General features: G+C 40.6%; 1 protein-coding gene across 8 annotated transcripts in view; it reads right to left on the bottom strand.

Moving 5' to 3' along the window:
- ptprt (protein tyrosine phosphatase receptor type T) overlaps positions 1–15031 on the bottom strand; it is a 334457-nt gene that overhangs the window by 229673 nt on the left and 89753 nt on the right. For all 8 annotated transcript variants that reach the window (XM_084348993.1, XM_084348986.1, XM_084348987.1 and 5 more), the window contains exons 5-7: positions 13593–13674; positions 12058–12173; positions 10542–10716 (exon numbers count right to left, since the gene is read on the bottom strand). In XM_084348993.1, the coding sequence (XP_084205119.1) occupies positions 10542–10716; positions 12058–12173; positions 13593–13674 (373 nt within the window). The remainder of the gene's footprint in view (positions 1–10541; positions 10717–12057; positions 12174–13592; positions 13675–15031) is intronic.

The raw sequence follows: 15031 nt of genomic DNA, 5'->3' as shown, positions 1-15031 counted from the left end.
TTAATTAGCATGTTAGTATTTGAAATATGTCTAAAGTTGGAAACAAACTAATTTTTTCTCTGCTCACGCTGTATATTTGTTAATTCTTCTCTTTAATTTTCCGTATGTTGCTTTCCTATCAGAGATACGTCCCAGGTCTATTTCGCAGCTCCTTGAACTCAGCAGTTCATCTCAGAAAGAACAGATAAGCGCCCGCGCACACGCACACGCACACGCACACACACACACACACACAGATCAGCATGACCCACCTCAGATACAATCAATTCAGCTCATCAAGTGTTAATAATCACCACATGCTGTGTGTTTGAGTGGAACAAATTCATATTGGACTTTTCATTGAAAATAGATGTACATCTGTTTTGCAGTAATGCAAAAAAAATTAACGGTTCCCAAAGTCACCATTCATTTCTTGAACAGAGAAGCACTCAGTCTGTGTTGTCATTTTGTCAAGCAACAGTTTGGGTTTTTTAAAAAGGATCATAATTATGGCTATGTAAATTATAGTGTTATTTGGAAAGAGTTGGTGCCACTTTTAACCTCTCATTTTAGTGAAAAACACAGCAAAGATATCAAATAATTTTAGCCTATTCATTTTAAAATCATATCTTATATAAATCAACGGATGGGAAACCTTTTCTAACTGCAGAGCTGTCAGATTACGGAGCTGACTGAGTGTTCATGGCTTTGGTCATGTGGAAAAAAGAACTGACACCATGTTGTTAGAAAATGTGAACTATAGCAAAAAAAAACATCAACCCACAAAGTTTTTATTTTCTAGTTTTTAATATCCCACACTTTTATAGAAGCTTGTGGTGGATCATACCATCCACCTAACATCTACCTAACATGCCTGTGACCTGAGAGTCTGGTCCTGCATGCTGCAGATTTAAAATGAGGATGATCCTGCCTCACCCTCATGAATGCACTCCACCTGAGGAGAAAAGGTCTGACTCACCCGTCGACATGCTATACAAGCGACCCGCTGACTTGCCCTTGCATCATCCTCCACATCTCCTGGCTTTGTTAACGTGTAAAAGGTGAGAGATGGAAAAGTTCCAACTTATTACAAAGTCCAATGAATAACATGTAACCCTTTTAGGATTGTTTTGTTGTGGCATAAAGTCAAACCAGAGCTCCAACTCCTCTCTCTTAAACTAATCTAACAAAATAAGACTTATTATTGTTTCTTTATTTCTTTCTTCATGTCTGTGCAATCTCTCTCAATCAGTCTCTTGTTTACCAGCTCAAATATATACACTTTTATATAAATACATTTCTCCAAGTCCTGGGGATTGAGTGCTTTCAGTTTGCCGAGTGTTTCTGTGCCTGTGTGTGCATACACCTGTGAGTAACACACTCCATACTCCCTCAGGCCTGTTGCTTGGTATAATGAATTCAGCACTTGTACACACAAATACACACAATGGGAACGTCCTTCTCTACTGCCTGGTCACAAAGAATACTTTTATCAAAAGATTCATAGCACAACCACACAGCCTCCATCTAGCCTAGAGGAAAGACAAGAGGTAGAGAAGAATTTAGCAAGAAAGGAAGAAAGGAAGAAAGAAAGAAAGACAGAAAGAAAGAAAGAAAGAAAGAAAGAAAGAAAGAAAGAAAGACAGAAAGAAAGAAAGAAAGAAAGAAAGAAAGAAATGAGATCGGGGGTTGGGTTTGTGGGGGGGATGCAAACAGGAGTATATTTTACACTCAACAGGGAGGCAAGAATCATGGGAAATAAGATCTGATTCCCCACTCTTCACAACAAACTCACTGCGGCAAACACCTGCTACCTGTAACTCTTGACACACACACACACACTCCAGAAGTACAAAAACAGAATAACAGATGCAGACGCACACATACATAAATAACAGACAGGAAAACACAAATAAACACAAACATCTTTAGCACATATTCATGCACACACACTCAGCGTGTCCTCCAGCCATCTGAGTCCACTTCTAAACAGAAAAAAATCACTTTGTGTTCACCCCCAGAGTCCTCAGACAAAAGCTGGAGACATTTTTGTGACTGAAGCTGTGCAGGTTTGCTTTGAATTGACAAAAAGTGACGATGCTCACAGTCGCTGCTAACCTAATGCTTATTCAAGTTATCTGATCACCTCAGCCTGTTAAGTAGTACTCAACTGTTAAGTATTACATGAGTGAAATAGGAGGCAAACTTAGTATATTTTTCGCCTGGTTTTTCTTCTATCAACATCCCAGTCATTGTAGAAAAAACATTGGTCAGGCTCTAATTCTTTCCACAAAAACTGTGGATGCTCCCAGTTTGGTGCAAACAAAAGCCTCAGTAGCAGATTTTTGTTTTATTCAAAACCGACAACTCATGTTAGAATTAATTTAAAGCCTTAACTTATAAATGTACTTAATTTGTTACAAAGGCCAGGGTTGGTCTTCTCTTTCCTCTGCTTCAAGTGCTGTTCTGTGCTACAGTATTTATGAAGTCTTGTTTTTCATGCTCATTTCTTCCTAAACTTGAAATGTGAAGCTGTCATTGTCCTCAAACTACAGCAAAGGTGGCAAAGCAGCTTATGTATAACTAATGTCTTATCACATATGTAGTATTTGACTACCTGACCGGGTTACCCCGAACACAGGTGTTTCCTTATGCCTTAATGATACTGTCATCAAGGAGGATATTCAGGAGATGAGGGTTACAAAGCAACCATGTCTCATCCTTCCATAGTACAAACACAGCCTTTGATTTTAAGCTCATTTCTCCAAATCTGTGAGATTGTGTCAAACAACTGCATCAGTTCTGCCGACGTGTCCATGAACATGAAAGGAAACTTCTACCTGCTCTCTTACTGTAAGCTGCTTGGGATAAAAGTCCCAGATAGAGTCTAATCTTTGAAATATAAAGACCGACAGAGAAGGTGGGAGAAGTTGAGGAAAATAGGAGGAACGACAGAAAGAAGGAGCCTAAAAGAGACACTGATCCTCTTAGAGTCACAGAAATACTCCCTAACCAGACAGCTTTTAATGAAGTGAGAATTACTCTTAAATCTGTCAGCTTCACAGGAGCAAAACAGCAGGACACTGGTAGTGGACACATCTCTCCTTCAAACTCTCCAAACTCCAAACTTTTTTGGCATTTAGCTGCTCTCATCCACGTGAACATACAGTTAGACAGTTCATGAGATGGTGGTGCAATGACAGAAACAACTGATGGAACTGAAGCTGTCAGCTTTGGCTTAACTTCCCGTGTTAGGGTCTCACTGGTTAGATCACTAACATAATCATCTTTCTTCCCATTTTGCATCATTTTTACTCCTTATTTTCCTTTTTGTTAACTTCTCCTGTTGTACAAGTTTCGTTGGCCTCTCTTTACAGCCTCACTGTCGTGTGGCTCTCCCCAGTCTTTCAACTTTTCACCTCCTGATCATCCTCTCCTCTCTGCTCCCCTCACTTCTCACTGACCCTCTCTCTCTGCTTCTCTACCTTTTCTTTTTCTCACCTCCAGTCCTCCTCCTCCTCCTCCTCCTCACCTATCTGTTCATGCATTACTTATATTTCTCTTCAGATATTCTGTGTGAAGTGTCCACTTTCTCCAACACACACACACAATACAGATGCACATGCGCACACAGGCCGATGCACATGAAAGAGCAATGGACATGGAATACCAATGACATGACAAACTTCCCAGCGTACACAACACAACACAACACAACACACACAAACTCACACATCCCCTAAGGCAAGCCCTAAAGACCTGGTTAAAGAGGCAGGTGGAGTGTACACTTTATGGGTGTATGCTCTTCTCTTCACATACACACATGAACACACACACACACACACACACACACACACACACACACACACACACACACACACACACACACACTCTCAGACACATGCACACCCTGATGTAGGCAGATGAACAAAGAAAATGCAGGAAGTTTTCTTTCTCCTAAGGAAGCAAATCTTTCTCTTGTCTCAGAGAATTTTCATAATTTAATTACATCTCAAGCTGACCATTCACTGATGAGGTTTCTTTTCCCAGAAGTACCAGAAACATTGTTCCTGTGTCCCTGAAATGTATTTTCCCAGAAAGAAGAATACTATGCACATTATGCATAGCTGTTGCAACGCCTCTATTTGATACAGGGTTATATTAGAAGCAGAGCAAAATTTCAAATATTTCTCCCTTTTCCACTTTAATTTGCTGCTGGTGTTGTTTGTTGTTAACTAAACACTTCGTCCTTATTAGTTTTTTACTAGAGATATTCACAACAATTTACATTTCTAAAGCATTTATTCTCTTTTCTCTCCAATGAGTTATTTCTTACTCCTTTCTGAAGAAAAACACTGTTTTCACTCCACTTGCAGTTGGTTGTAATTTTTTGTTCTCTGTTATGTTCCTGCATATCACAATACTTACAGCTTCCTGTAGATGTTTCAAATTAAAAGTCCCCAATAGCCTTTGGGCATAATCAATCGCAAATGGCTCCTCTATTATTTTTCTCTGAGAATGCATTGTACTTTGAGATAACTTCAAAATGTGGCATCATATATTAAAATATTATCCAACAACTGCAGACTGCTCGGTAAAGGAAACTTTTCTATACACGTTTGGCATTTCTTATGTGTGCCTTTTTCAATGTTTGACATCTCATTTTGGAATAAAACACCCCGCTTGGAAGTGAAACATACTTTTCGAGTGTTATTTTTCTAAATTGTAGGTTGTGTTTGTGTTCACACCCAGTGGGAGTTCGAAGCGTCGGTGGGTTTCCACACATTTGACACGTGGAGCTGAGCTGTCCACTATCCTATTGATTTCCTTATCAGGGAACAGACACATAGAAGATGCTGGGAATGAGCTCTGGGCTGCAGAAAGCTCTATGGACACACAAGCACACATATGCAGACACACACACATTCAGAGACACTTACACACCTCGGTGGCACTGCTGAGTCTAATTCTTGGACTACAATCAGCTTTATGACCACCCAGGGAGACATAGAAAGATGGAGCAGTATTCCTGGGGAACACACACACACACTCTGCATGGTGTCCGAGGGGCACTGGCTGACAGTGGCTCTCCTGGATCTTTGCTACGCCCCACTGAGTCTTATCTCTGACAGACAGAACACACACACTGCTGCCCAAATACCCATACACAACACACACACACACACAGACACACACACACACACACACACAAATGCAGATACACAGCCCAAATAAAGCCCCCCTGAGACACAGACACGTCAGCATGCAAGCTTGCTCACTCTGACACACACATACACACACACGCACGTACACACAAGCACAGTCGGGGGTATGGTTGAGACCTTGTTGCCCTGGGGCTTTGACTGCATCTGTTCGACAAGAGCCATACAAATGAGAAACGCACAGGAGCAGAGAAAAACATCTGTGTGTGTGTGTGTGTGTGTGTGTGTGTGTGTGTATGTGTGTGCGTGTGTGTGTTTCCAGCAGCCTGTCATTTTTCCTGACATGTTCTTCAAGGACATCCTTCATTGTCTGATCACACTGGACAATGACTGTGTTTACGTGTGTGTACAAGAATGCATGTGTCTTGTTACAAAAAACCTGACTTTTACTCAATTATAAAAACTTTTCTCAACTTCTTTCAAGAGTAGCTTTCACTAGTAGCTTGTCTAGGTTCTGTGTATTTTGTACTTTCCCTCTTATCTCCTTTAATACTTGAAAATAATTCCTTCCCTCCCGTTTATTAGATGTTTTCTCATGACAAGAATGCCTCTCGGTGTCATTAATGCAAAGATAAGTCCATTTAAAAGCAAGACAGGGAGGAGGTTGTGTTTACAAGAAATCGCTGTCACTGCGTGTTTTCTTTAACATAACAGCATTAACTTAAAGGAAGGTGTGAAGCGAGGCGGAGGTGTGAATACGGGGAGAATGAGGAAGTGAGGGGACGAGACAGACGGAATACTGAATGATGGAAAGATGGGAGTGGAGGTGTGAAGTTGAGCTTGGTATTAAATATACAGTACCCTCAGCCTTTTTACTTTCTGAGCCTTTAGATGAAGGTGTCAGCGCAAGTATAATGGGAAACTGTTTTTGTTTTTCTGCAGCAGACAAAGAAATAATTAAGAACAACAAAGAAAATACTGGTAGTCCATGCATTGTTGTATTTTTTGGTAATCTTGTCTTTGTCCTCACAACATTTGATTGTTTGCTGTCTGTGTCTGTGAAAGATGCTATTTCATTCATTTTAATTTTTTGAGTTATTCTTTGTCTTCAATGTTTGAAGTATGAAGGAATCTAAAAACTGTTGTTTTCATAAGCAGCTGTATTTCATACTTAGAAAAATAAAGGAACTGTAGAAGAGGATTGTCTGTTTGATTCTTGTAAATCCCCTCTGCTTCAAGCCTGGCTCAAAACTTTTTAATGAAACAAGAGTATTTTGTGTTTAGCAACAGACACAAAAAATGCCAACTCACAAATGTATCAAAGGGCCAGAATGAGGCTGTTAAAGAGCCCCATTCAGCCCACTGTCTGCCAGTTGAATTGGTCTGGTTTAGACTATTTGGTTTTGGAAAAGCTCACATCACCTTGGAAGTTTGAGACTGTGGGTGTTGAAAGTGGCTTATAAAAGGACAGGAGACGTCAGCCACTCTCCACCATCCCCGCCTCCAAAGTCTCTGTGTCAACTTGACGAGTAAGTGACTGTTTAGTATTTGCCAATACATAGGTAGGGTTGAGCTTGTGCTTTCAGGACCGCATTTGTGCAAGCAGAGTAGAAATACTCCCTTGCGAGGATGCTGCAGGGGATGCTGTGCTGATATCACATGCACACAGAACGCTGGATTTGGGAATATTTAAACACCATCCAGAATCAATTGGAAGATGATTCGCATGGTGGCTTTAAATGTCAGTCCTTTTACTTTAGAATACGTATTATTCTATTGAATTATTGATGATTTTAAATCAGCAGAGTCTGAGTCCTTTGTTCAAATCTGCCTTCAGATAGAGCTCCACCAGAAGGTGGCTTCTGAATGTTTATTTTCGGCCGTCTTCTTTTCAGTTTGTCAATTTTTCAGGAAGACATCATCTGTTCGGCCGGCCAGCAGTGTTGTGTCACAGATTAACATGCATGCATGAGCACGTGGGACACACACACCCACACATACTCGGTGCACAGAGCGGGCCCTGTAACATGAGAAGTGTCTCTCTCCAGATTTCCCCTGGTCACACCTGGCTGAACAAAACACTAATTAACCCCGATTTCACTTAGCAGCTCAGGGGGGACTCACAAATACACATACACACACACACACACACACTTTGACACCTCACACATGAGCACACAAATAACACAGCATGCAGATACACACACCTAGACACAAATTCAGCTGCGCACACATGTTCCCACCACACATGAATGAATAGAATGAAAAAACTCAAAAATACACAAATGTACAAATCAAGGACAATAACACAAATTTAGCAACAGCTAAAGCATTGAGCTTCAGGGAGGTGTGCTCAGTGATGTGCACGTGTAATATTGCATATCTCACTGTTCACCGTTCACTGTGCTGGCATGGACTATTCTTCTGGCACAATGCATGGCTGACAGCACCTGAGCTTCACACACACACATACACACACACACATACTCACATACAAAGGACAAAGACACGCATGCTAAGAGACACATTCAGCAGGACACATACAGACACACACACACACACACACACACACACACACACATTCACATTTGGACGTCAGGAGTACAGCCTGTGTGTTCTGCCAACAGATGGTAATGACAGTTTCAGTCGCTGGACTATCATCTAATCAAAAAAGCACACATACACACCAACACACACACACACATATATACACACACACTCCAGCCTCCCTCCAGATTTAACATCCTTCACACCAAATAAGGTTAACAGCATAATTCATACTAAATATGCATTGAGAACATAATTTAGGCCAATGCCTCTCTACATTTAAATATATTTCAGTGATGCAGTTTGAATTCCATTAAAAAACAAACACAATTCAATCCCCCTTGCACCACATAAAGATATTCTTATGTGTAATAGAAATAAACATAATTCACATCAAATATCTTAAGGCAGAGATTTGTGTTTGTCCAAATGCACCTCAGGAATCCAATTTTAACTTCACTGAAAGCATTGTATTGTTAGAATGAACACTCATTCCAGCAAATAACGGTAATTGGTCATAGTGTAAGTGGGCCTGTTACACACAAAATATTCCTCTGTGTCTCCACCTCAAGGTCTGCCTATACATTTGGTTGAAGTGCAGCACAGTATATTGAGGACAACCGCAGAGATCCAACCAACCAAACATAAACTCAGCTTTACACTGACTGAGCAGATGTAGCTTTAGTGCCTTCAGTGTCAAGGACACTTAAAAAGGGAATACAAAGTTTGTGAGAGGTATTTTGTCTGCTGGTTAGTTTATGTGTTGACACAGGGAAATACATCTGTGGCTGTGGTGGTACCCAGTGCTACCCCAGTGCTAACTCTTTAGCATACATCATTTTAAGACAAAGCAACCAACCAGTATCTAAACTAACAATTAAACTATCATAATATGTTATAGTGGGTCAGTGCTTAAACGTTAGCATACACTGTTTCAAGTGCACAGGGATAACACATCCGCGAAGCTGTCTCAGTGCTAACACTTCAGCATAATAGGCTTTGTCAAGTAATAGCGGGTCAGTGTTAACGCCTTTAGACTATGTTGAGCAATAGCAGGCTCATTGCTAAAACATTAGCATACATTAGCGCATCAGTATCATGGACGTGCAATGAGAACTGATTACAGCACTGTTCATTCCTTGGGAAGCTGTTGACACTGTTTTGAACGATAGAAGGCTCACGCTAACCTTTTAGTAAATAGTATGTTGACCTGGGCTCATTTTACTTCAGTAGCCTATACATGTTTTCTGACGATTTAGCATGAGACAATTCAAGTCGAGAGTAGTTTAATGTTGAAAAAAACATTTCTTCATAGTCCATCTGCCAAAAGTGGAGACAAAGATGGACATAAAAGCACAAAACTCAGAGTACGAAAGAAGGAGAGTGGGAGAGGTTAAGGAATGTAATTATGTCTGACAACAACAGATAGCTGTGATGCTTTAATTCTATCAAAAGCCTTACAACAATATTATCCAGCCTCCTCAGTACATCACAGTCCTTCTCAGCAGGACAGGCCTGTTTTTGCTGTTGTTCACATGAACCATGGGATGGAGAGTGGGATGGCAAATCACAGAGATTCCTTCATATTTTCCCCCTGTATTGAGTGTGAGGCAGAGCTGAGTAGATCGCATTAGAGGATTTGAATGTGCTCAGCGAGGGGATTTGTTTAGCAGCACAGATGAATACAAGAGGGACAGAGGAAACAAGAGGTGAGGATGGATGGAAGGAAAACAATGAAAATGGAAAAAGAAAGGACCAGCAGGGAAGGGAGAGGAGGAGCAAAACATATATTTGCATTTAATTTAATGGTTACTTTTGATTTGTAGTCAAATGACTGTATGTTGTAAGCACTTAGATCCAAATGTTCCAATTACATTTAAGTAGTTTCCAAGTGAGATAAAACATTTTTTATTAGTGTTTGCCAACATCGTGTATTCTCTGCTTGATCATGCATTTTATTAAAACTGCAAGTACTTACTTTGCGAAATATTTATATCCTACACTGTATTTTTTTTTTTTTTTACAGCTTCCCCATTACATCACATTGAAAATAGATTACTTGTCTAACATGCTCCATATTTCTTTTTGGTATCTTTGAGAGTCTTGAGTAGAATTTAAATTAGAGTTCTGTGGGTGGAAAGAGTGCTTGTCCACACCATGGGCAGGCAAGCATATGTTAACACAAACAGTCAAAAGGGTTCACTGGGGTGTTAGAGGCAAAATGTAGGCTGGAACTCTATTATCTAAACTTCGCCTGTTTCCCTGCTGAACTACAGCTGCATTTTTTTCCAGATCAAGACAAAATGTTTGGAAACTCAAACTTTGACACTTTTCAGAATACATTAACACCTTAAAATTAGATGACTAGGATGAACTGAAGCCTCTAAAATTATTCAGTTCTTTCTATTTTCAGAGACATAAACAAATTGTGGGTATCTATATCAAACTTTGACAGAAAGAGAGGGAACACGAGCTGCAGAAACACAGGAAGAAAATTGAACTGAAAGACTGACAGAGACAGACAAAAATGGAGTGAAAGAGGGCTCATTGTGAGTTCTAGTCACTGCTCTGAAGTCTGTTCAGTATTCAGTCCTCAGCATTCTCACAGCACTAATGAGCAGCAGCCAAACACACACATACACACAACGAGACAACCGCAACCCAGGCTTGTTTGTCATGTTCTCTACATTAAAGAAGTTGTTGCATTTTACTGCATCCACGCTGATCAGATTTGTCAAGCACTGCTCTTCTTTCACCCATTTAAATTCATCACAAATACTCTACTTTTTAAGTGACTGGCTGTTTGCTTTCCACTCATGCTTTATGTGAAACCAGATAAACAGCACAACGTACCTTTGACAATGAGGTCGGCATAGTTGGACACCCCTGACCCGCCGTCTGATCGGATGACGCAGCGGTAGCGGCTGGTGCTGCGCTGGGATGTGTCGCCAACGCTGACGGTTGCTGAGAAACGCCTGTGGTTCACAACCCTGGTCACCATCAACGCCGTGTCCTTACCATTCCACTGCTGCATAACGGATAAGACAGATAAGATAAGTAAATATTGGCAAAATCCTTGCAGCATGTTCTGACCAAGAGGCAACCACTGGGGACTGTTTCGTGCTCTCATGTCTCAAAAGAGTTAAATATGACAGCCTAAGCACACCTGCCCGTCAGCTGAACTGGCCATGACTTTTTCCTTCCTAACATCTTGAGAAATGCATTAGAAGGAGCTTGAATCTTAAAATTCTTGTAGAAAAAAAAGCAAGACTAAGCACTTTAGTATTACACTTCCACACATCTGGCAGACTCTCAAGAGACAGATTAAAGAAAAGAACAATTAAAAGTGCAACACAGCAATGAGCCAAAATAGATATTAAAGACTTTGCAGGCAATAGAAGCAATTTGAAGTGAGCAGATCAGACATTAAATTAAAAAATGTACTGCTGCCACTTCCTGCTTTGCATATGATCCCCCCCATCTCCAGATCCAATCTTCTTTTACCACTGTAGTATCATCCACCAATTTGGAGAAACATGCTTTGCCCAACAGACCTATAGTCAGGAGGGTCACTGCTCTTCATTGCAAATGTCATTACTGTACACAGCAGCATTCTCAGTGGTATACACCCATGTGCAGCGAAAACATGCAAGCCTGCCAGTGCATGTGAATTTGAACCAGAAGATGCACTGATGCACAAAACATGCACGCATACACACTTGTCACTTGTACCAAGATGGAGTTATCGGTGCGAAGCAGAACAAGGACTTTTAATCAATCCTGAAATAGAGCAGGGAGGGCTGGGGATCATTGCCACAGTGTACTAACTTTTTATTTATTTATTTTAAATAAAATTGTATAAATAATACATAACTGGATTTGCTACATTGGCTTTATATGGTTTATATTTTTTATCACAGTATTCAATGGAATATTTGATGGATCAACAGATCAGAGCCAATAAAAACCTTACAACAGGATACCTCATGGAAAGTTTAATCACCGTTCTAAATCGGTCCCTTAGCTACAGTTAAATTCACTTAACCATACAAAAAGTACTTAGGTCAGCCTTCAGGGATGAATCATGCAGAACAAATGGCTAAACTTACTACAAGTGACCATGGTATAACAGCCCTAATACACATTCATGTGTCCTGATGTGGAAAAATATGAAGTCTTTGACTATTATTTTGAAAAATGTGTGAAAACCTACAATAATAATGACATGATCTATTGCCTCCACCAGTAGATGTGCAAGTTACTACACTGGGATTTGTTTGGTAATAATTCTGACCTTCCTTTATACAAGTGCTGCATGTACACTGTTGATATCACTCCTGTACAAATGTACTGATAAGAAGGTACTAACCTGTAGCCAGAGTTTATCATGCTGAGACCATTTTCCTCCAGCAGTACACTGAAACGTAGCATTCTGACCCACGTTCACCTCCACATTCTGCAGACGCAGGAAGTGAGGCGCCTTACCTGTAACACAGACAGTAAAACAGACACTGTATAAAAATTGAGGAAGCATATTTTCTAGAGATAAAAAAGGGTATTTGTGGTTGTACCATTCAAACTCTTCCTGTGAATAACTTTTGTTGGTATCATATAATGCATACAGTCTAAAAAAAAGGATAAAAACTACAGCTTTTCTTCTTTTAATTGCTTTTTCAGAAATCACTTGTACCCCAGACCATGAAAACTGAAGCCTGGTTGTTTGGAGTGAGGCAGGGAAATTCAGGGGATGGTACAAGGCACATGAGCAGGCAGACAATGAGACGGACCGCCAGACACTGGATGACTTTGGCCTGGCATTAAAACCAGCCAGCCACTGGTTAATTTCATTTTGGCCGTCTGCAGACAGAGATAAGTCTAACAGAGTATGCATCGATCATTTAACAATGATAATTCGCCGCGACGCTAATGATGAAGTTGCTGCAAATGAAAAGGACTTAGATAAGAAGGTTGTTCTTTGGTACCCTTTCTCTATTGGTGCATTCTTCTTTGTCTTCCTCTTCTTCTGCATTACCTCAGATGTTTGTTTTCCAGTCTATTTTCTTCCTTCCACTGTGAAAACCTCTACTCTCTTCCTCTTGCTTTCCACCACTGACTCAACCACTTTGACTAATCTGATTTGTGACTGGCACAGATGAGCTACGTGTTCGGTGCCAGCCATTCAGGGGAAAAAAAGGCTAGCAGGAATAAAAATGAGACCGTTAGAAAGGCACAAAAGTGAAGAGAGTGCTAAGTAATAAGTAGAGTTACAGGGGAAAAATAAGCAGTGTAGAAGAAACATGTAATAATTGTGGTAGCTTCATCTAAATTGCTTCAAATGAATGAAAGAAGTTCTGGCCGCAGCTGTTCTTTTTTGTTTTTAATGCCTTTTTAGAATTTATGCATGATCAGTTATACAGGGTACAACTATTTCCTGTAGTTTTTAAAATCTCTAACAAGACTCATTATCTAAGAGTAACAATCATGATTTGTTTTACTCAACAGAAATGCCAGTAAAGTCTAATTGAACTGAATAAATTAGGAAGTCATGCTCGAAAAAGTGCCAACCGAGATTACACAGTGAGAATGTGAGAGAATAATACCGAGCAGACAGAGTGGGGTAGGCAGGCCGCAGAGTGTTGCAGTAAGCAGTCCGGAGTTTTTGTGAAGCAAAGTGTTTCTGTCAGATTTGAGTGATGAAGACCCTGAGTTTGGACCTTCTTCCTGGCTCTGTGCAATCTGTCTGCAAGCCTCACAATCTGTCCTTTACACAGCCTTCGTGTGTGTGTGTGCAAGTGTGAGATAGCTATAAAACAGATGATGCTCAGTGGGGCTACAGTTGTGCAGGGTCAACCGTTATGAAACACACACACACACACACACACACACACACACACAGTCACTTACGGCAGGGGTGAGCCAGAACTCGTATGTCGTCGATGGCGATGAAACCTGGATGGCCTTGAACTGAAACTGCTTCAAATATTACCTGAGAGGGGAAAGAAAGAAAGAAAGAAAGAAAGAAAGAAAGAAAGAAAAGAACCAGCTTGAGCCACAGTATTCTCTTTAAGTAATGCATCTAAATTTAAAAAAGACAAAAAACTTTCTTTCTTCCACATAATGCAACATCTTGACGCCCCTGTGAAGCTCATATGGAAACCCCAGGGGAATTTTCCACTGAAAGTCAGCAACTATTCCTCTCTTCACTTCATCCCCTCATCCTTCTGTCTTCATCCTTATGCCAACCACATATGCCGGTCCTCCTCCTCCTCCTCCTCCTTCCTCTCGTCATTCCTCTCCCATCCTCCTGCTGCATTCTTCCCCTCTTTCAATCTTTTGTGTTATTTTCCTTCTTCACCTCCGCTCTGCTTTTTCTACTCCCTTCATCCTTGATCCCTCCCTGCTCCTCTCATTTATTCTTGCTCTTTCTGCCTCCTCTGCTCTCTCCATGAGCTCTTTTATTCTCTTCCCCTAATTGCTCTTTTGTGTTTCTCTCAATTTCTGTCCCATCGCACCACTCCTTTATTTTTTTCTGTTTTTACATTTTCTCCCTCACAGACACGCTCATACACTGTCAGGGTGACAGACAGGCAGCACTGTCAAGGGGCCATGCACTCCTGACCCACACATAAATACTCATACACAAACACACTCCGAGGACGCACACACATATACCTCTGTGCTGTCAGGATCCTCAACAGTATAAGCTGGGACTCAGTCTGAATACTAAGGACGTCTGGGAAATCTTTACTCGCCTCTTTTCCTTCAAAAAATAAATCCCCCTCCTCTGGCACGCATGTCAAGAGAAAGAAACTGATATTGGGTTTTTATATGACGGGTCCTCGTATGCAAAATTCAGATTTTTCACTTCCATAATGTTCATTGTGAGAGTGATCTGTATATCTATGTTCATGCTGTATTGACTTAAAAGTGAATAAAATATAGTTTAAAAAAAACAGATCTTTCATATGTGATCTTTTCTGTGAGTCCGTGTTTTTATCGACGTTACATAAAGGGCCATGTCCCGTCATCTCGCCCCCATCACTACTTATTGATAAAGATGCAATCTGAAATGTCTCCAACAATGACCTAGCAAGCATCATAGTGACCCAGATATACTATCATCATCTCTTAAAAGTGGTATTAGGCCACAGGACATGCTGGGGCTAGCTGGTTAGCATGCTAACTTCAGTAAGAATCTCTGCAAACAAAACCGTGCAGCTAACATGAATAATGTTGTGTTTTATCTAAGTCTGTGTCAGCAGTGGGGAGCAGTCGATCGGTTTTTCACTTCTAGTGCAAAAAGATTTTTTTTCTTTCAACTCAACTGCCATGACCCACTGCGA

The sequence above is a fragment of the Pagrus pagrus genome (assembly GCF_965226575.1).
Source record: "Pagrus pagrus genome assembly, chromosome: 3".
Lineage (NCBI taxonomy): Eukaryota > Metazoa > Chordata > Actinopteri > Spariformes > Sparidae > Pagrus > Pagrus pagrus.
This window is presented reverse-complemented; position numbering and strand designations above follow the sequence as displayed.